The 22,638-nt window shown below is 47.1% G+C and overlaps 1 protein-coding gene across 1 annotated transcript in view; it reads left to right on the top strand.

Moving 5' to 3' along the window:
* LOC137344820 (ion channel TACAN-like) overlaps nucleotides 1-22,638 on the top strand; it is a 34,299-nt gene that overhangs the window by 7,506 nt on the left and 4,155 nt on the right. The window contains exons 6-11 of the mRNA XM_068007997.1: nucleotides 5,803-5,892; nucleotides 10,418-10,483; nucleotides 13,295-13,356; nucleotides 15,634-15,726; nucleotides 19,911-19,975; nucleotides 20,922-20,990. Of these exons, the coding sequence (XP_067864098.1) occupies nucleotides 5,803-5,892; nucleotides 10,418-10,483; nucleotides 13,295-13,356; nucleotides 15,634-15,726; nucleotides 19,911-19,975; nucleotides 20,922-20,990 (445 nt within the window). The remainder of the gene's footprint in view (nucleotides 1-5,802; nucleotides 5,893-10,417; nucleotides 10,484-13,294; nucleotides 13,357-15,633; nucleotides 15,727-19,910; nucleotides 19,976-20,921; nucleotides 20,991-22,638) is intronic.

The raw sequence follows: 22,638 nt of genomic DNA, 5'->3' as shown, positions 1-22,638 counted from the left end.
AGTACAGGAGTAAAGATGTCTTACTGCAATTATATAGCGCCTTGGTGAGACCGCACCTGGGGTATTGTGTACAGTTTTGGTCTCCTTACCTAAGAAAGGCTATACTTCCCATAGAGGGAGTGCAACGAAGGTTCACCAGACTGATGCCTGGGATGGTGGGATTGTCGTTTGAGGAGAGATTGAATAGACTAGGCCTGTATTCTCTAGAGTTTAGAAGAATGAGAGATGATCTCGTTGAAACATACAAAATTCTTACAGGGTTTGACAGGGTAGATGCAAGGAAGATGTTTCCCCTGGCTGGGGAGTCTAGAACTAAGGGTCACAGTCTCAGAATAAAGGGGTCGGCCATTTAGGACTGAGTTGAGGAGAAATTTCTTCCCTCAGAGGGTGGCGAATCTTTGAAATTCTCTACCCTAGAGGGCTGTGGAGGCTCAGTCATTTGAGTACATTCAAAACAGAGATCGATAGATTTCTAGATATTAAAGGCAACAAGGGATATGGGGATGGTGCAGGAAAATGGTGTTGAGATAGAAGATCAGCCATGGTCTTGTTGAATGGCGGAACAGGCTCGAGGGGCCGGATGGCCTACTTCTGCTCCTATTTCTTATGTTCTTATGAATCAATCTAGTGAACCTTCGTTGCACCCCCTCTAAGACAAGTTTATCCTTCCTTAGGTAAGGAGACCAAAACTGTACACAGTACTCCAGGTGTGGTCTCACCAGAGCACTATAGAATTGCAGCAACACCTCCTTACTCTTACACTCCAACCTCCTTGCAATAAACCCTAACATAGAAACATAGTAAATAGGAGCAGGAGTAGGCCATTTGGCGCTTCAAGCCTGCTCTGCCATTCAGTATGATCATGGCTGATCCTCCATCTCAATACCATATTCCTGCTCTCTCCCCATACCTCTTGATGCCTTTTGTGTCTAGAAATCTATCTAGCTCCATCTTAAATATATTCAGTGACTTGGCCTCCGCAGCCTTCTGTGGTAGAGAATTCCACAGGTTCACCACCCTCTGAGTGAAGAAATTTCTCCTCATCTCAGTCCTAAATGTCCTGCCCCGTATCCTGAGATTGTGACCCCTCATTCTGGACCCCCCAGCCAGGGGAAAACATCCTCCCTGCATCTAGTCCGTCTAGCCTTGTCAGAATTTTATGTTTCAATGAGATCCCCTCTCATTCTTCTAAACTCTAGTGAATACAGGCCTAGTCGACCCAATCTCTCCTCATACGATAGTCCTGCCATCCCAGGAATCAGTCTGGTGAACCTTCGCTGCACTCCCTCTATGGCAAGTATATCCTTTCTTAGGTAAGGAGACCAAAACTGCACACAATACTCCAGGTGTGGTCTTACCAAGGCCCTGTATAACTGCAGTAAGACATCCTTGCTCTTGTGCTCAAATCCTCTTGCAATGAAGGCCAACATACCATTTGCCTTCCTAACTGCTTGCTGCACCTGCATGTTTGCTTTGTGACTGGTGTACAAGGACACCCAGGTCCCTCTGTACATCAACATTTCCCAATCTATCACAATTTAAATAATACTCTGCCTTTCTGTTTTTCCTTCTGAAGTGGATAACTTCACATTTATCCACCTTATACTGCATCTGCCATGTATTTGCCCACTCACTCAACTTGTCTAAATTGCCTTGAAGCCTCTTTGCATCCTCCTCACAACTCACAATCCCACCTAGTTTTGTGTCATCAGCAAACTTGGAACTATTACATTTGGTTCCCTCATCCAAATCATACCATTTGCCTTTTTAATTGCTTGCTCGACCGACATGTTAACTTTCTGTGATTCGTGTACAGGAACACCTAAATCCCCCTGAATGCTAATATTTCTTAGTCTCTCACCTTTTAAGAAATATTCTGTTTTTCTATTCTTCCTACCAAAGTGGATAATTTCACATTTCCCCACATTTATACTCCATCTGCCACCTTCGCGCCCACTCATTTAACCTGTCTATATCCCTTTGCAGCGTCTTTGCTTTATGTGCTCTGCTCTTGGTCGCTGGTCCCTCTCCTTTATATTCCCGCTCTGCTCTCGGTCGCTGGTACCTCTCCTTTATATCCAGTCTGGCCAATTACTGCCCCATCAGTCTACTCTCAATCATCAGTGCTATCAAGTGGCACTCACTCACCAATAACCTGCTCACCGATGCTCAGTTTGGGTTCCTCCAGGACCACTCGGCTCCAGACCTCATTATAGCCTTGGTCCAAACATAGACAAAAGAGCTGAATTCCAGAGGTGAGGTGAGAATGACTGCCCTTGATATCAAGGCAGCATTTGACCGAGTGTGGCACCAAGGAGCCCTAGTAAAATTGAAGTCAATGGGAATCAGGGGGAAAACTCTCCAGTGGCTGGAGTCATACCTAGCACAAAGGAAGATGGTAGTGGTTGTTGGAGGCCAATCATCTCAGCCCCAGGACATTGCTGCAGGAGTTCCTCAGGGCAGTGTCCTAGGCCCAACCATCTTCAGCTGCTTCATCAATGACCTTCCCTCCATCAAGGTCAGAAATGGGGATGTTCATTGATGATTGCACAGTGTTCAGTTCCATTCGCAACCCCTCAGATAATGAAGCAGTCCGAGCCCGCATGCAGCAAGATCTGGACAACATCCAGGCTCAGACTGATAAGTGGCAAATAACATTCATGCCAGACAAGTGCCAGGCAATGAGCATTTCCAACAAGAGAAAGTCTAACCACCTCCCCTTGACATTCAATCATCGCTGAAACTCCCACCATCAACATCCTGGGGGTCACCATTGACCAGAAACCTAACTGGACCAGCCATATAAATACTGTGGTTACAAGAGCAGGTCAGAGGCTGGGTATTCTGCGGTGAGTGACTCACCTCCTGACTCCCCAAAGCCTTTCCAACATTTACAAGGCACAAGTCAGGAGTGTGATGGAATACTTTCCACTTTCCTAGATGAGTGCAGCTCCAACAACACTCAAGAAGCTCGACACCATCCAGGACAAAGCAGCCCGCTTGATTGGCACCCCATCCACCACCCTAAACATTCACTCCCTTCACCACCGGCACACTGTGGCTGCAGTGTGTACCATCCACAGGATGCACTGCAGCAATGCGCCAAGGCTTCTTCGACAGCATCTCTTAACCCGCGATCTCTACCACCTAGAAGGACAAGAGCAGCAGGCACATGGGAACAACACCATCTGCACGTTCCCCTCCAAGTCACACACCATCTTGACTTGGAAATATATCGCCGTTCCTTCATTGTCGCTGGGTCAAAATCCTGGAACTCCCTTCCTAACAGCACTGTGGGAGAACCTTCACCACACGGACTGCAGTGGTTCAAGAAGGCGGCTCACCACCACCTTCTCAAGGGCAATTAGGGATGGGCAATAAATGCTGGCCTCGCCAGCGATGCCCACATCCCATGAACGAATTTTAAAAAAAATATCGGTCACTGGTCCCCCTCCTTTATACTCCATCTGCCACCTTCGCGCCCACTCATTTAACCTGTCTATATCCCTTTGCAGCCTCTGCTTTATGTGCCCTGCTCTCGGTCACTGGTCCCTCTCCTTCTGCTCTCAGGCCTCCCACTCCTTTTATCCCCAATAACCACTAAAAACACTAACCGATGAACTAAATACTTACTGACTTACCCTTGGCACTCCTTGCCTTGTTTTGATCCCTTATGCGGCTCCCCTTATATGCCGCTCGATCTTTGTCCGTAATTCTTTGGTTTAAATCACTTAGCACCTCCTTCCCCCTCTGCATCTAATTCCCACACTCACCGTGTTCCCAGTCCTCACTCTGTTAGCGTTTCACTCTGTTGAGATTCACTCTCTTTTTCCTAACCTCTTTGCTCAAGCTCAAGGTACATTTTCACATTTCTACATTATTGGAACAGTTTGATATATTATTACTGACCAGTAGCTATTGTTGGTTACTAGATCCATAGGTGTCACCTGTGGCTCAGTGGTAGCACTCTTGCCTGAGTCAGGAGGTCGTAGGTTCACGTCCCACTCCAGAGACTTGTCGGAGGTGCCATCTTTCAGATGAGACATTAAATCGAGGCCCCATCTACCCTCTCATTTGGATGTAAAAATTCTCACTTATTATTATGAAGAATAGCAGGGGAGTTCTCCCTGGTGTCCTGACTAATATTTATCCCTCAACCAACATCACTAAATAAACAGATTATTTGGTCATTATCACATTGCTGTTTGTGGGATCTTGCTGTGCACAAATTGGCTGCTGCGTTTCCTACATTACAACAGTGACTACACTTCAAAAGTACTTCATTGGCTGTAAAGCGCTTTGAGACGACCTGAGGTCATGAAAGGCACTATAGAAATGCAAGTCTTCTTTCTTGTTTCCTAAAGCATCATCATTTACTTAGATTAGAAGGGATACCTGGGAGCGATTTACAGGCTGGAATCTGATTGAAGGTTTTCGGTGAACAGTTTCTCTGCCATTGTATGAAGCCTGAGCTGGGATTAGGGTCTGCGGTCATTCCTGGATGTCTGCAATGTGTCTTATTCACAGATCTGTCTCCCTTCTTCCCCCTCCCCAAGCTGGAGGTGTTGAACAGGTATTGGGTACAGTTCCATGGGAACCATTTGCCTTTGAGTACCTCACTCAAATGGCCATTATTCATGCGCGAGCCAGGGCAGTGAGTGCCGTTCGACTTCAAGGGCCATCACTGTTGAGCCAGTTCTGTCCTCACGCACCCTTTGAATAGTACCGAAGAGTGGAGACTTTGGGAGATTTTTGCCTTCCTAATTCATTGGCCAGGGGCTGCAGAAGGTAACCTGAGATGTCAGCTGCTGATACACAGGCAGGAACGACTTTTGAACTAAAGTAACCTGAGTTCAGTCACTGGCCTTAGCTGGCTGGAACCAGTTTGAATTAACTAAGTTTTGTGAAAGACAAAGGAGATGTGATAAGACACAAGTCCTTATTTAGAAAAGGAGTAATGAGGTAATGCTACCCAAGTCCTTGGGACAGAGCCAATGAGGAGAAGACCCAGGCAAAAGCGAGCAAGCCTAAACCAAAGAGAGAGCAACAGCACAGCTTGAAGAGATAAGATTCGGAATAAGAATGAAGGATCTGGGGCGTGGAGCCAGAGCGAAGACTCCGGAGACCAACCATCGCAGAAGTGGAAGAACCTACGTTAGGGACGTAGAGACGATGTCAAAAGAGAGAGAGAATGGAACGCCTGGCCAGTGTCAGCTCTCCTTTTGGGTATTATCCTTCATATTCTGTGACCACTCAGGGAGTGCCAGAGAAACCTAGTGGGTGTGTGTTTAGATCCTAGTTTGGGTATAAAACTGTATAACCTGGTGCAAAATGCATGTCTATATCTAACCAGACGTATAAGCTATATGTATATGGTCTAACGGCGTGAATAAAGCGAATTGAGAGTTAAGAGAGAATTGACTCTTCTCCTCTTTGGACTAAGCCAGTAACCGTAACCGGTGACCTCCGGTCAACAGTACTGAGGCCAATTGTAACATCAATCCAACTGAGCTGAGCTAACACAGTGCAGACCAGGGACCGAGCTTCCTGGCTGAACTACTCCCCCAATAAACTTGCAGAACTATCAGGAGAGGCCGAGTATCTGCTGGGTTTTGTGCCATTGCCCCGTTAGGTGGTTTTGTACAGGTTTAGATTGTGTTCTGATACTGTGTGATTCATTAATCCAGATTTCTATTGAGCTCTATTTTACAGTCAACTTGGTGATTCCAGTGTTCCGGGTACTCTGTTGAAGTTTAACTCCTTATCCCGTGTAACCCTTCGGTTTTCTGTATTCTCGTGCAGGGTAGTAGACTCCGCGTTCAACTTCCTTTTGGTGTGGTATTACTGTACACTCACAATCCGAGAGAGCATCCTCATCAACAATGGATCCAGGTAACGGGCGGGACTCTGGAGACCCAGCCAATTCTCTCACCCCTCTCACTCCTGGACACGGTACACGAAAATCATCTTCTCTGATAGAGCCCTTTCTCACCTCTAGTCTCCAACCTGGCTTGTCTCCAGCTTATCGATGTTACAATGTTCCTCTGACTTTTCCTCTCCTGTTTCTAAGCTGCAGATACACCGTCCCATTAATTTTCCACTTCCTTAAATTCTCACTCTATTGAAATTAGGACTTATTTCACTGTCTCCTCAAACTCATTCTCTCCTTGGACCTTGAAACACTAGAACTCTTCATCTTTTGAAACCCACACTCGGCATCATCCAATTATTTTCGAACTTCTCTCTTGTGCTCTGGGCCATCACCTCGGTTTCTCAATTTAAATAAAACCACAAACAAATTCAGATTGACTCAGTCTGGTTTTGTTTCACATGGATATTAGACTATGTTAATCCTGATGTCACTGTCCCCTATAACTCTCAGACCTACACACACACACACACACACACACACACACACTCGCATACACTCATGCATTCATGCAAGCACTCGCACTCGGACTCACTCGTGCATGTCTTCACACACTCAAACGTATACACGCTCTCACACACACTCTCACAAGCATTCACAAGCACACTCATGCGCATTCTCACACACACACACACACACGCGCGCGCTCTTACACACACATGCCCACTCACATCCATGCGCACTCACACACATGCACTCTCACATGCACACACGCGCACTGTCACAAGTGTATGCTCACACACACATGCACTGTCACACACTCACGCACACACACACACACCCACTCTCACACGCACACATGCGCACGCACACGATCATGCACACACGCAATCTCTCACACACGTGCACACATGCGCACTCTGACAGACACACGCACTCTTGCATGCACACACGTACACGCACACGCACTCTCGCTCACACACACACAAACGCATTCGCACACACATGGGCACTCTCGCCCTCACGCTTGCGCTCTCGCCCACACATGCACACACACGCATTCTCACACACACACACTGTCACACACTCATGCATTCATACATGCACTCGCACTCACGGACTCGTGCACACATTCACGCGCACGCTCACACAGACGCGCACTCTCACAGACACACACGCACTCTTGCACACACGCGCACTCTCGCTCACACACACAAACACACCCTCACACGCACTCTTACACACATACGCGCACTCTCACACACATGCACTCCCTCACACACGCGCGCACTCCCACGCACACACGCACGCTCTTGCTCACGTAAATGCGCACGCTCCCGTGCTCCCACCACACACACACACGCACGCTCCCACCACACACACGCACGCTCCCACGCGCGCCTCACACAGGCGCCACACATACACACACACACACAGAGTCACACTCATGCATTCACGCACGCACTTGTACTCACAGACTCGTGCACATATTCATGCACTCACACGTAATTATGCATTCAGACATGCACACACGCATACTGATGCACGCTCTCACACTCGCGCGCGCTCTCACACAGACGCGCGTGCTCTCACCCGCACACGCTGTCTCACACGCTCTGCACGCACTTGCACTCACGGACTCACTTGTGCATGTATTCACGCACTCACACATACGTACGCATTCACACATGCACACGTGCATTCACGCACACAGACACGCACGCTCACACACGTACACGCATACGCACTCTCACACACGCACTCTTATACACACACACGCGCTCTCTCTCTCATGCGCTCTCTCACACGCCACGCGCACACTCGCTCGCTCACGCACGCACTCTCACGCACGCACTCTCACACACCCACCCACACACACCCACGCGCACACTCACTCACACGCACCCACGCGCACACTCACTCACACGCACCCACGCGCACACTCACTCAGACGCACCCACGCGCACACTCACTCAGACGCACCCACGCGCACACTCACTCACACGCACCCACGCGCACACTCACTCACACGCACCCACGCGCACACTCACTCAGACGCACCCACGCGCGCACACACTCACACGCACCCACGCGCACACTCACTCACACAGCCACGCGCACTCTCAAGCACGCACAGCCACGCGCACTCACACACATACATTCATACACATACATTCACGCACATACTCTCACTCACACACACTCATGCATTCATGCACGTACTTGCACTCACGGACTCACTTGTGCACGTATTTATGCACTCACATATAAGCACGCATTCACACACTCACACAAATGCATTGACATACTTGCACACACACGTGCATTCTCACATGCGCATTTTCACGCGCACACAAGTACACTCTCATGCGCACTCTCACGCACACGCGCACTCTCTCACATACGCGCACTCTCTCGCAAACGCGCCACTCGGACATGGACACGGACACATGCGCATTCTTACACACGCACTCTCTCACACACACATACACTCTCTGTCACACACACACACTCATACATACACTCATGCTCATACAAACACACTTACGCTCACTCACACTATCATGCTCTCACAGGCACACGCACACTTACACGCACACGCACGCACCTGCACCACACACACATGCGCATTCTCTCTCTCACACACGCTCACACACACGCGCTCTCACACACACGCGCTCTCACACACACGCTCTCTCACACACACGCTCTCTCACACATGCTCTCACACATGCTCTCACACATGCTCACACACATGCTCTCACACACACGCTCTCACACACACGCTCTCTCACACACACACGCTCTCTCACACACACGCTCTCTCACACACACGCTCTCTCACACACACGCTCTCTCACACACACGCTCTCTCACACACACGCTCTCTCACACACACGCTCTCTCACACACACGCTCTCTCACACACACGCTCTCTCACACACACGCTCTCTCACACACACGCTCTCTCACACACACGCTCTCTCACACACACGCTCTCTCACACACACGCTCTCTCACACACACGCTCTCTCACACACACGCTCTCTCACACACACGCTCTCTCACACACACGCTCTCTCACACACACGCTCTCTCACACACACGCTCTCTCACACACACGCTCTCTCACACACGCTCTCTCACACACACGCTCTCTCACACACACGCTCTCTCACACACACGCTCTCTCACACACACGCTCTCTCACACACACGCTCTCTCACACACACGCTCTCTCACACACACGCTCTCTCACACACACGCTCTCTCACACACACGCTCTCTCACACACACGCTCTCTCACACACACGCTCTCTCACACACACGCTCTCTCACACACACGCTCTCTCACACACACGCTCTCTCACACACACGCTCTCTCACACACACGCTCTCTCACACACACGCTCTCTCACACACACGCTCTCTCACACACACGCTCTCTCACACACACGCTCTCTCACACACACGCTCTCTCACACACACGCTCTCTCACACACACGCTCTCTCACACACACGCTCTCTCACACACACGCTCTCTCACACACACGCTCTCTCACACACACGCTCTCTCACACACACGCTCTCTCACACACACGCTCTCTCACACACACGCTCTCTCACACACACGCTCTCTCACACACACGCTCTCTCACACACACGCTCTCTCACACACACGCTCTCTCACACACACGCTCTCTCACACACACGCTCTCTCACACACACGCTCTCTCACACACACATGTGCGCACACATGCTCGCGCACACATGCTCTCGCACACACGCGCTCTCGCACACACGCGCTCTCGCACACACGCTCTCTCGCACACACGCTCTCTCGCACACACGCTCTCTCGCACACACGCTCTCTCGCACACACGCTCTCTCGCACACACGCTCTCTCACACACACGCTCTCTCACACACACGCTCTCTCACACACACTCACTCACTCACTCACACACATTGTCTGCTCCCGGTCTCCCTTATGCAAAATATAACTGTCTTAAGTAAAAGGAGGAATAGTGATGGAATAACTTTCGACTTTACAAGGTGTTTTTTAATCTCCCCTAGCCCACTGCCTGATTCTTTGAAGGCGATGACTCTCACTGGTGTGGGGAGACTGCCCATACTTTGCCCATGTAGCTAGTCTCCCTATGAGAGCCTAGACATCACAGCCAAGCCCAGTGCTATCCCCAACTGGTGTGCAAACACATGCATTTTTCAGCAGGATAGTTTTTCTTGTGTCTGATGGCCCTCCCTTTAACTGGGTAGTGATCAGTGACCCTGCTATGTTTGTGGTAACTCTGGCTGACTCCCCTCCCCAACCCAGAGGGCACTGACCCCAATGTATCATCTCTTCTGCCCTGTCTGAGATCAACTCATTCAGCACAGACTGGGAATCGAACCTGGAAGCTTTTCTCTGTGGGGCTTTGCACTGCACTGGGCAGTTTCTTTACCAGTTGGGCAGCCGTAGATTGCGAGTTAAATGTGTTTATAGATTTTTTTTTGCTGAACATTAATTATGTTTCCCCAATTTCCTCAGGATTAAAGGCTGGTGGGTGATGCATCATTATGTTTCGGCCTTCCTGTCGGGGGTCATGCTGACATGGTAAGTACAGTCTCGTCAATCCAGAGCACAGCGTGAAGTAGTGAGATTGGGCAGCGGGTTGTTTAATAACCCACCGCAGTTTAATGCTTCTTCTTTTGTCTGTTCTTTGTTTCGGTTCCTAGTCTTTTATCTTAAACTGTGCTCCTGGCCACGTCTCTTTATATTTTCCCTGCCCCGTCCACTGCTGTCAAACCAGCTGCAAGTCAGAGGTTACTCGAGCAGGGCTTCCCAAACCAGATGTGGGCAGGGTGGAATCCAGCTGTGAGAGGGCCGGCCTGTGCTCTGCGCCGCCCCCCCGACCCCCGACCCCAGCAGCACAGCTGAGGTCAGTAATCCAGCGACAATCTCACATCTGGCTAGTGTGGGGATCCAGATGTTGCGTTTAAAACTCTGCCTTTCTATCACCGTGTATGTCTGATACTGAGTGTCTGGCACAGGGTGGAAAGGGAATATCATTTAATCAAATGCTTTAGATGATGCTGTATCAGTATTATTGTAGTATTTAAATACTAAGATTACATTTAAAATAAACCCTTGCTGGACTGTGCCAGGTCCATTGTCCAAGAAGCCATTGTAATGTTTACAGATTAAGGGACCCATGGCTGTGTAACGGGCCCTGCGGGTGTGCAAGGGGGCCCTGCGGGTGTGCAAGGGGGCCCTGCGGGTGTGCAAGGGGGCCCTGCGGGTGTGCAAGGGAGCCCTGCGGGTGTGTACTCTGTGTTGTACCTCACTTGTTTGTCTTGGTGCCATCACTGAGATCTGATTTCCTCACCAGTGACAACTCACAACTCGGTCAGCATATTCACAGCCAGGGGTAAGGTTCCCGCCGGCAACATGAGCTCCCTGTATTGGCCCCTTGGTGTCAATGATCGGTATGGAGAGGCCACTGTTGTCCCCTCCTCCCCCCTTCCTCCTGCACAGTGACACTGAGAAATCAGGAGACCGGGCTCCACATGCCCTCTGACCTTGAACAATGGCTTCTTACTTACTCACCACAATCTGTACCTTTGTCGGTCAAACAGTAAAAGGCACTTTATAAATACAAGTTCATTCATTGATTCATCCTTTTTTTTTCTGTCTTTCTCTTTTTCTCTTTCTCCCTTTTTCTCTCTGTCTCTTTCTTTTCCTGTTTCTCTCTTTTTTTCTCTCCATTTTCTTTCTCTCACACTCTTTCTCTCTCTCACTCTTTCCTTCTTTCTGTCTGTCCTTCTCTCTCACTCTTTCCTTCTTTCTGTCTGCCTTTCTCTCTCTCTCTCTTTCCTTCTTTCTGTCTGTCTTTCTCTCTCACTCTTTCCTTCTTTCTGTCTGTCTTTCTCTCTCTCTCTCTCTCTTTCCTTCTTTCTGTCTGTCTTTCTCTCTCTCTCTCACACTCTTTCCTTTCTGTCTTTCTCTCTCTCTCTCACACTCTTTCCTTTCTGTCTTTCTCTCTCTCTCTCTCTCTCACTCTTTCCTTCTTTCTGTCTCTTTCTCTCTCTCTCTCTCTCTCTCTCTCACTCTTTCCTTCTTTCTGTCTGTCTTTCTCTCTCTCTCTCACTCTTTCCTTCTTTCTGTCTGTCTTTCTCTCTCTCTCTCACTCTTTCCTTCTTTCTGTCTGTCTTTCTCTCTCTCTCACTCTTTCCTTCTTTCTGTCTGTCTTTCTCTCCCTCTCTCTCACTCTTTCCTTCTTTCTGTCTGTCTTTCTCTCTCTCTCACTCTTTCCTTCTTTCTGTCTGTCTTTCTCTCTCTCTCTCACACTCTTTCCTTTCTGTCTTTCTCTCTCTCTCTCACTCTTTCCTTCTTTCTGTCTCTTTCTCTCTCTCTCTCTCTCTCTCTCTCACTCTTTCCTTCTTTCTGTCTGTCTTTCTCTCCCTCTCTCTCACTCTTTCCTTCTTTCTGTCTGTCTTTCTCTCTCTCTCACTCTTTCCTTCTTTCTGTCTGTCTTTCTCTCTCTCTCTCACACTCTTTCCTTTCTGTCTTTCTCTCTCTCTCTCACTCTTTCCTTCTTTCTGTCTCTTTCTCTCTCTCTCTCTCTCTCTCACTCTTTCCTTCTTTCTGTCTGTCTTTCTCTCTCTCTCACTCTTTCCTTCTTTCTGTCTGTCTTTCTCTCTCTCTCTCACTCTTTCCTTCTTTCTGTCTGTCTTTCTCTCTCTCTCTCACTCTTTCCTTCTTTCTGTCTGTCTTTCTCTCTCTCTCTCACTCTTTCCTTCTTTCTGTCTGTCTTTCTCTCCCTCTCTCTCACTCTTTCCTTCTTTCTGTCTGTCTTTCTCTCTCTCTCACCCTTTCCTTCTTTCTGTCTGTCTTTCTCTCTCTCTCACTCTTTCTGTCTGTCTTTCTCTCTCTCTCACTCTTTCCTTCTTTCTGTCTGCCTTTCTGTCTTTGTCTTTTTCTTTCTTTCTCTCTCTCTCTCTTTCTCTCTCACGCTTTTCCCTCCTTTGCCGTAGTGGGGGGAGGGGCAGCTGGCACCTGTGTAACCGTAACTCCAGCAAAGAACTGCCGTCTTCAGAAGGGTGGGGGTGAAAATTCATGTGGGCAAAAAAACGGACCCGAGCCCCCTCGAAATCTCAGGAGCTGAGGGTGTTTGTTCAGTGAGCTCTGGGCGCAGTTTAATATCTGCCGAGATGTGGAGCTTAATAACCTGGGACGACTGCGCCTTCATTAAACCTGTTTAGTCTATAAACAGCAGTCAGAATCTCTATACAACCGTCCGTCACTCATCGGAATCAGGGTTCCTGGAGAAACTTGGGTATGCTCAGTGCACACCCTGAGCCTTGTTAGCATTGACGTGCCCATTAGCTCTGTCTGCAAAATTACAGATTAGACTTTATTTTTTAGGCCTGATTCGAAAATGTACCAACTATTTCGAAACCAGTTTCTCTCATTTTCCATGTATCAAAGTAAGTACATTCAGTGTTCATATTACTTCCTCTCTCTTTTTTAAAATGTATTTTAACTAATTGCTAGCCCTCTTCTGCCCAACCCCCTGGAATCACCCACTCTCTCACCCAGGGGTGCAGGATGCCTGACTTCTTCACAGTCTCTACTTGGAGTTAAGGCTCTTTTTTTAAACTCAGCAAAGTGAGGAATGTTTTGGGTTCTCAGGTCAGGTATAGTGCGGTTAGACCCAGGGTAAAGTTCCATCTATTCTGCCCCAACCAGTGTAATGTTTATCTGTTTCCCACACAGGCCACCCTCTCACTTCTCTGACTTGAGGTCGCCTGTTACTTTGCAATGCGGACCGTGCCTTTGGGAAGTGGAGTGAGACTGTCCAAACTCAGCCCAGACTTTAAAAAATCTACAATTTTGATTCACTTCTGTGAAGGGGCTCAATTGAGAGCTAATTAATCTCCCCTCCATGATTGACGGCAGCGGGATTTGAGTGACGGCAGAGCCAGTATTGAATCTGCAGCTAATAGCGCTGTTAAGCTCGTCACCTCCGCTGTGCATCGATGCCAGTGTTGATGACCATATCAGCTTGTCTCGTGCGGTACTACTCTGGCCTCGAGCTCAGAAGGCTGCACTGTGGACATGAGCCAACAATACAGGCGGACAGCCCACTACAGCACTGAGTGCCGCATTGTCAGAGACACCATCCATTCAGATGAGACTTTAGTTCAAGGCCTTGTCAGGCTGCCCAGGAGGAGATTAAAGTTTTCACGGCACTATTTGAGCGGGGAGTTCTCCCAGTGTCCTGGGCCACGTTCCTCCCTCAGCAACTATCACCAGAAACGCATGGTCGTTCATGGGGGATGTGGGAACATAGGAATCGCTAGTCGGAAAAAGACCACGGTCGATCTAGTTCACCCTCCAAGATCCTGGTAGTCGCATGATAGAATGATAATAGAGTTGTTGACTAATCATAGCAATCAATCTCTATCAGTTAGTCTACAACAGACCCAGACATGAGGTGAGGAAAACCCCAGTGGGGGAGAACTTGGGGAATCATAGGTCCAAAGTCACCTGTTCCTCCCAAGCCTGTTACACTCACTACATCATGTCCCAAATTACTCATAGACTGTATCCCAAAATGTTATCTCATTTGCATTTGAATGAATCAACACTAACTGCTCCCACCATCTCCCCAGGGAGCCTGTTCCATAGATTGACCGCTCACTCACTGACATATTGTTTCTGCAGATTAATTTTGAATTTACCCCCTTCAAGCGCAGGCCGTGTCCTCTGGTTCTATGTTCTGGACAAGGTGAAATAGTTTGTCATGGTCGACATTATTTAGTTCCTTTAGAATCCTAAAAACAGAAATCATATCACCCCTCAACCATCTCTTTCCCAGTGAGAACAGGCTCAGTTTACATAATCGCTCCTCATAACCCAATCCCTCCATCCCCTCAATCATGCTGGTTGCTCTCTTCTGTATCCTTTCAGTAGCTGCAATATCCTTTCTGTACCGCGGTGACCATCTTGCTGTTTGCGGGATGTTGCTGTGTGCAAAATGGCTGCTGCCTTTCCCTATGTGTCAGTGCATTTCACAGCAATTTATGGTGTGTGAAGCACCTTTGCGATGTTTCTCAGAGACGCGTTAAGGTGGCATAGAAGTTTAAGTCTCTTTTTTTGAGCTGCGTGGTCCCGCACAACATGTGTTGCTGTTCCCCAGTCAGAGACGGTTACGAGGACATTAAACTGAGGCCCCGTCTGCCCTCTCAGGTGGACATAAGAGATCCCATGACACTGCTTCAAAGAAGAGCAGGGGAGTTCTCCCCGGTCTCCTGGCCAATGTTTATCCCTCGATCAACATCATTAAAAAAAAACCCAGATTATCTGGTCATTATCACATTGCTGTTTGTGGGATCTTGCTGTGAGTAAATTGGCTGCCGCATTTCCTACATTAAAACAGTGACTACACTTCAAAAAATACCTCACTGGCTGTAAAACGCTTTGGGATGTCTTGAGATTGTGAACAGCGATATATACATGCAAGTCTTTCTTTTATGTATGGACTGAAGATCTTTTCTGTTATCACATTGTGGCTTCACATAACATCTCACTGTGTTGAAAGAGACTCAGTGCCCAGTCTCCCACTTCACCTCACGGTTCAGTAATACAACAGGGACCCGTTAAAACCCGTACAGTTTGCAGTGAGAGGTATACCAAGAGGTTGCTTTCTGTATTTTGGCCATGCGGGGCCCTGACCCACTGACTGTGCTTATATTATGCAGGCTTTGTGCAGTTCCTGCAGTACTACTATCAGAGTGGCTGCCTGTACAGACTCCGAGCCCTGGGAGAGAGACACAATATGGACCTGACTGTAGGTGAGTCTCCTCGTCACTAATTGATGATAGGGTTAGATGTAGAGGGGTGGGAGGAGGCTCGCGTGGAGCATGAACACCGGCACGGATCAGTTGGGCCAAATGGCCTGTTTCTGTGCTATACATTCTGTATTATTACTTGTGCTGTGGTTGGTGTTTCTACTCATTTAATTATCTGCATTAATTTATCTCAAACTAATAAAAAAAGAATTTTAATGGCTAATTAACCTTTAGCAATTTACATGAGGGTCAGTTGTCTAGATAAAGTTAATCATAGTATCAGAGTATGTTACATAAGGAGGCCATTCGGCCCATCGTGCCTGTGCTGGCTCTTTCTCACTCCCCTGCTCTTTCCCCATAGCCCTGAAATTTTTTTCCCTTCAAGTATTTATCCAATTCCCTTTTGAAAGTTACTATTGAATCTGCTTCCACTGCCCTTTCAGGCAGTGCATTCCAGATCATTACAACTCACTGCATAAAAAAATATTTCCTCATGTCGCCTCTGGTTCTTTTGCCGATCTTAAATCTGTGTCCTTTGGTTACTGACCTTTCTGCCACTGGAAACAGTTTCTCCTTATTTACTCTATCAAAACCATTCATGATTTTGAACACCTCTATCAAATCTCCTCTTAACCTTCTCTGCTCTATGGAGAACAACCCCAGCTTCTCCAGTCTCTCCACATAACTGAAGTCCCTCATCCCCGGTACCATTCTAGTAAATCTCTCCTGCACCCTCTCTAAGGCCTTGACATCCTTCCTAAAGTGTGGTGCCCAGAATTGAACACAATACTCCAGCTGAGGCCTAACCAGTGTTTTATAAAGGTTTAGCATAACTTCCTTGCTTTTGTACTCTATGCCTCTATTTATAAAGCTCAGGATCCCATATGCTTTTTTAACAGTCTTCTCAACTTGTCCTGCCACTTTCAAAGATTTGTTTACATACATCCCCAGGCCTCTCTGTTCCTGCACCCCTTTAAAATTGTATCATTTAGTTTATATTGCCTCTCCCCATTCTTCCTACCAAAATGTATCACTTCATACGTCTCTGCATTAAATTTCATCTGCCATGTATCTGCCCATTTCACCCGTCTGTGTCCTCCTGAAGTCTGTTACTGTCCTCCATATTATTTACTACATTTCCGAGTTTTGTGTCATCTGCAAATTTTGAAATTATTCCCAGTATACCCAAGTCCAGGTCATTAATATCTATCATAAAGAGCAGTGGTCCTAATACTGACCCCTGGGGAACACCACTGTATACTTCCCTCCAGTCTGAAAAACAACCATTCACCACTACTCTCTGCTTTCTGTCCCTTAGCCAGTTTTGTATCCACTGTCCCTTTAATTTTGCTTACAAGTCTATTATGTGGCCTCTTGAAAGTCCATATACACGTCAACCGCACTGCCCTCATCCACCCTCTCCGTTACTTCATCAAAGAACTTAATCAAGTTGGTCAAACGCTATCTTCCTTTAACAAATCCGTGCTGACTTTCATTTATTAGCCTATACTTTTCCAAGTGCCAATTAATTTTGTCTCTGATTATTGTCTCGAAACGTTTCCACATCACCTACGTTGGGCTGACTGGCCTGTAATTGCCGGGTTTATCCCCCTCCCCTTCTATGAATAGGGGTGTAACATTTGCAATCCTCCAGTCCTCTGGTACTGCACCCATATCTAAGGAGGATTGGAAGATTGTGGCCAGAGCCTCTGCAATTTCCACCCTTACTTCCCTCAGTAACCGAGGATGCATCCCATCTGGACCGGGTGACTTTTCTACTTTGATTACTACCAATCTTTTAAGTACCTCCTCTTTATCTATTTTTATCCTATCCAATGTCGCTACTACCTCCTCCTTTACTGCTACAATGGCAGCATCCTCTTCTCTAGTGAAAACCGATGCAAAGTTTTCATTTAGTATCTCAGCCATGCCCTCTGCCTCCACAAGATCATCTCCTTGTTTGTCCCTAATCGGCCCCATCCTTCCTTTGACTATCCTTTTACTATTTATATGTTTATAAAAGACTTTTGGGTTTCCTTCTAGATTAGCCACTAATCTATTCTCAAATTCTCTCTTTGCCCCTCTTCCCTTTTTTTAGATCTCGTCTGTACTTTCTGTATCTAGCCCGGCTCTCTACTATATTAGGAACTGTACACTTGTTATAAGCCTCCTTTTTCTGTTTCATTTTAATCTCTATATCTTTAGTCATCCAGGGATCTCTAGCTTTGGATGCCCTTCCTTTCCCCCTTGTAGAATGTGTCTAATCTGTACCCGGACCATCTCCTCCTTGAAGGCTCCCATTGTTCAATTACTGTTTTGCCTTCCAATCTACCAAGGCCCTCCTCCAGTTAAGTATTTTTATGCTTGATTGTTCCTTGTCCTTTACCATAACTATTCTAAACCTAATGATATTATGATCGTTGTTCCCCAAATGCTCCCCCACTGAAACATACTCCACTTGCCCCACTTCATTCCTCAGAACTAGATCCAGCACTGCTTCTTTCCTCGTTGGACTGGAAACACACTGATCAAGAAAGTTCTCTTGTACACATTTCAGGAATTCCTCCCCCACTTTGCCCTTTACATTGTTACTATCCCAGTCTATATTGGGATAATTGAAGTCCCCCATTATCACTCCACTATAATTCTTACATCTTTCTGTAATTTGCCTGCAAATGTCCTCCTCTATCTCCATCCCACTATTTGGTGGCCTATAGTATACACCCAATAACGTAATAGTTCCTTTAATGTTCCTTAATTCTAACCAAATAGATTCTGTCTTTGATCTCTCAACTACACCATCCCTTTCCAGTGCTATAATAGTTTCTTTGACAATACTGCCATCCCCCTCCTTTCTTTCCTTTCCTATCTTTCCTGAATACCTTGTAGCCAGGATTATTAAATACCCAATCCTCCCCTTTGAGCCAGGTCTCTGTTATGGCCACTATATCATCGTTCCATGTGGCCACTTGTGCCTGCAGCTCACCACGCTACGTGCATTTACACACATGCATTCCTAACTCATCTTAGACTGCCTCGCATTTGCTCCTTGTTTGATCCCTCCTATTTCTGAATTATTCTTTCCTCTAGTGCTATTTGTCTCTCCCAGTCCTCTGTGCACCTTGTTTCTCCTCTCTAATGTTTCATCCTGGTACCCATCCCCCTGCCAAATTAGTTTAAACCCATCCCCACTGCACTAGTTAACCTCCCCGCGAGGATATTGATCCCAGCTCTGTCGAGATGCAACCCGTCCAGCCTGTACAAGTCCCAATGCCCCAGGAATCTGAAGCCCTCCCTCCTGCACCATTTCTCCAGCCACACGTTAACCTGTCTTATCCTACTATTCCTATACTCATTAGTGTGTGGCACTGGGAGTAATCCAGAGATAACTGGCTGTAGGTCAGCCCTGGAATGTGTGAGAAAACTCCTGGAACATTGCGAATGATTTAATTGATTTCCTCACAACATTCCCGCTTGGTCCCTTTAGATAAACAACATCTCCTGAACATCTCCTTGGATAGTAATTACTGAGTGAGAAATTAACCATCAAAGCTCACACTAGCACTATGCTGTTAAATCTTAGTTCTGGGTGCTACCTCATCCCATACATAATTCATGAGGTGTGCGCTCACAGGCCTGAGCTTGTGGCTTCTCAAGAAGTTAAATGCTCCAGTCGATATTAACCAAGCCATCAGTGGGAAATGGATTTGCTTTTAGAAACTATTTCCATTTCTGAACCTGCCTGAAAGTTAACCTGGAGTTTGTGGATCTTGAGCTCAAAGCTAAATTTGGACTAGACTTCTGAAAACAGCAGAGACTGTACAGAGGCACAGGCACACCTTGTACTTACCCCACTGACGGGCTGATGTCGGGTAAGTACATGTCACCCCTTGTACTTACTTTGATGAGTTTGCATTTTCTGATCCATAGTCAGGAGCTGGCCTCTAGGGTACCCTAAATGTGGTCCAGATTGGACATTTTACTGGTCACAGTCTCCTTGGTGTTATGTGATAACGAGGCAGTTCGAATAAAACATCTTTTCTTTTAAAAAAAAAGAAACAATATTCAGTTAAGCTGAACCCAACAACAAATGTGATATCTGGAAAAACCTCTCGGTGAGCAGCAGGTCTCTGCAATGGCCTTACCCCAGCCTGGACTAACCGTAGACTGGGGCTTTGTACTTACAGAAGGTTTCCAGTCGTGGATGTGGCGAGGCCTCACCTTTCTCCTCCCATTCTTGTTCTTTGGTCACGTAAGTTATTTGAAATATTTGACGTTGTATTTTATAGTTGGATTTGAAACCAAAGCCAAGGTCCCAAGTCCGATTCCCGGCGTTGAACCTGCTGAGCTCAGCTGGGGCCGTGTTGGCAGAAGTAAAATTGGCCTCGGTTCCCCAGGCTATGGCCAGGAAAAATCAGCCAGGGGTTACCTCTCCTGACCATTACCTAGTGACCATTACCTAGCGACCAGTGTGGGAAAGTGTGTGCATTGGGCGAGGACGGGGTCGGACTCTGCTGTGATGACTCCATAGTCACGTTCCCTTCCAACATTCGCCACCTAGACTTGGTCGCAGAGAATGGCCACTTGTACCAGGTAACAGAAGGCTGTCAGGGTCTGTAGAAATGAATTCAGGAGAAACTTCTTTACCCAGAGAGTGGTTAGAAAGTGGAACTTGGAGTACCGCATGGAGTAGTTGAGGCAAATAGCATAGATACATTTAAGGGGAAGCTAGATAAACACATGAGGGAGAAAGGAATAGAAGGATATACCAATAGAATTGGATGAAGAGGGATGGGAGGAGACTCGTGTGGAGCATAAACACTGGCTTGGGCCAAATGGCCTGTTTCTGTGATGTGCATTTTATGTAATTCTATCTAATCCCAGTAAGAGCTTTGAGAGGAGGCAGGAAACATGGGAGGAAATTAGAGGAGACAAAAGCCGAATGAGATGCTTTAGCCTCTGATCTGAACTTCCAGTGATGTCGCTCAGCAACTCAACAAAGTGCGTGGGTGGAAAGTGGCCCCACCCTGCACCCTGCCACCAGTTGATTGTCTAGCACAGGGTGACGCCACCTCACCTCCCACATACCACTAATATCCACATACTATCCAGTCCCTCTCACGAGCGAGCATGCAGGCTAACCTCAGAATGCAGCCAGTAACCTGTTCACTAATCTGATAATTCTCTTGCCTTTGCAGTTCTGGCAGTTTTATAATGCAATCACCTTGTTCAAGCTAACGAACCACCCAGACTGTAAAGAATGGCAGGTAAGCACGGTTTGTGAGAGATTTTTCCACAGGGTACTTTGGGAAAGATTGTCTGCGTGAGCTATGTGCAGCAAACTCGTAAATACACGCTTTAGAAATGTACCTTAGGTTTTCCCCCAGTGCAGGTAAGATAAAGTCCAGATAAGTGAGGGAGCCAATATTTAATGGTAAGGTGTGAGGCCTAGTAGTACAGGCTGTGGAAGACTTACCTCTTTATGCAGAGGGTTATGAGTTTGAGCCTTGGGGCTGGTCTGATACTTTTAGCTGAGTGTCACAGTGTATTCCTCATTAAAACCACTAGATGTAGTGTCTTGTACAGCGTAATCCCTCTCACTGTGGAGGCAGTGCAACCTGACAGTTGTCTCATTCTCCTGACAGATACTGAAACGCTGAAAGCTTCAGTGGAAGTATAGGTGGTCCAACCCCATCATACTGTTGGTAAAGGAGATCACATTGTGCAGACCATCGGGTGGAAATTACTGTCAGTGACTTTATCAAACAAAAGCTAACACAGCTGTACTGAATGCCCCTCTCTGCTATCTTAAAGGAGTTTAAATAAAGTGGTTAACACCTCCATTAGAATTGTGGAGAGAGGAATTTGGGATGAACGGGTTAAGCCATTTGTACGATAACATCACCGATAGTCATTTCTATCCATCTATCTCCAGAAGATCTTAAAGGGTTCAAATTGGGAATAATACAAAATGTTTAAAATTAAAGCAATACTAGGAATTTTCAGCAATTTTATTTTAAATTCACAAGCTTTCGGAGGCTACCTCCTTCCTCAGGTGAACGATGTGGAAATGAAATCCTCGAAATGAAGTCGCATTTATAATTCACAGAACAATGCTTGGTGATTACAGACAGTTTTTTCAACTGCTTTTTTTCAACAGTTGAAAAAACTGTCTGTAATCACCAAGCATTGTTCTGTGAATTATAAATGCGACTTCATTTCGAGGATTTCATTTCCACATCGTTCACCTGAGGAAGGAGGTAGCCTCCGAAAGCTTGTGAATTTAAAATAAAATTGCTGGACTATAACTTGGTGTTGTAAAATTGTTTACAGTTGTCAACCCCAGTCCATCACCGGCATCTCCACATCAGGAATTTTCAGAGCTAGATTAGCAAGTTAAGTACAATTCCATCCTTCCCCTCCCTCCTCCACACACCATCTGTTTGTTCCTGCAACAATCCTACTTACATGGCTCCTTCAGGATTACATGTTGAATGGAGTGGATCTGCTGGAGTGATGGGGTGAGGGGATTCCTCACGCCCAGTCTGCTCTGTGTAACTGGTGTTGCCAGGATTGATCTGTTTGCAGCCCAATGATCACAGGTTTGTTTTCAGGCTCACTGTGAACCTTAGCAAGGCCCAAAAGCCCTGTGCAGGAGACACAAGGGCTCACTGCTCAATACCAATCTGCAGTAGAAACTGAATGGTGGGCCCGTGCAGGGGGAGGCCGCGGGCCCGTGCAGGGGGAGCCCGCGGGCCCGTGCAGGGGGAGCCCGCGGGCCTGTACGGCGGGAGCCTGATGCACTTTCTCAAGTGAGCATGACAGCCAGAGATATTTGCCTTGGATTTAAATGTATCTCTCTTGATGCTGGGACAAAAAGCAAAAGCTTTAGAATTAATGGACTCTCTTCTCCCA

Source organism: Heptranchias perlo, chromosome 28 (assembly GCF_035084215.1).
Source record: "Heptranchias perlo isolate sHepPer1 chromosome 28, sHepPer1.hap1, whole genome shotgun sequence".
Lineage (NCBI taxonomy): Eukaryota > Metazoa > Chordata > Chondrichthyes > Hexanchiformes > Hexanchidae > Heptranchias > Heptranchias perlo.
Note: the sequence above shows the minus strand (reverse complement) of the source record. Positions and strands in the feature narration are given on the sequence as shown.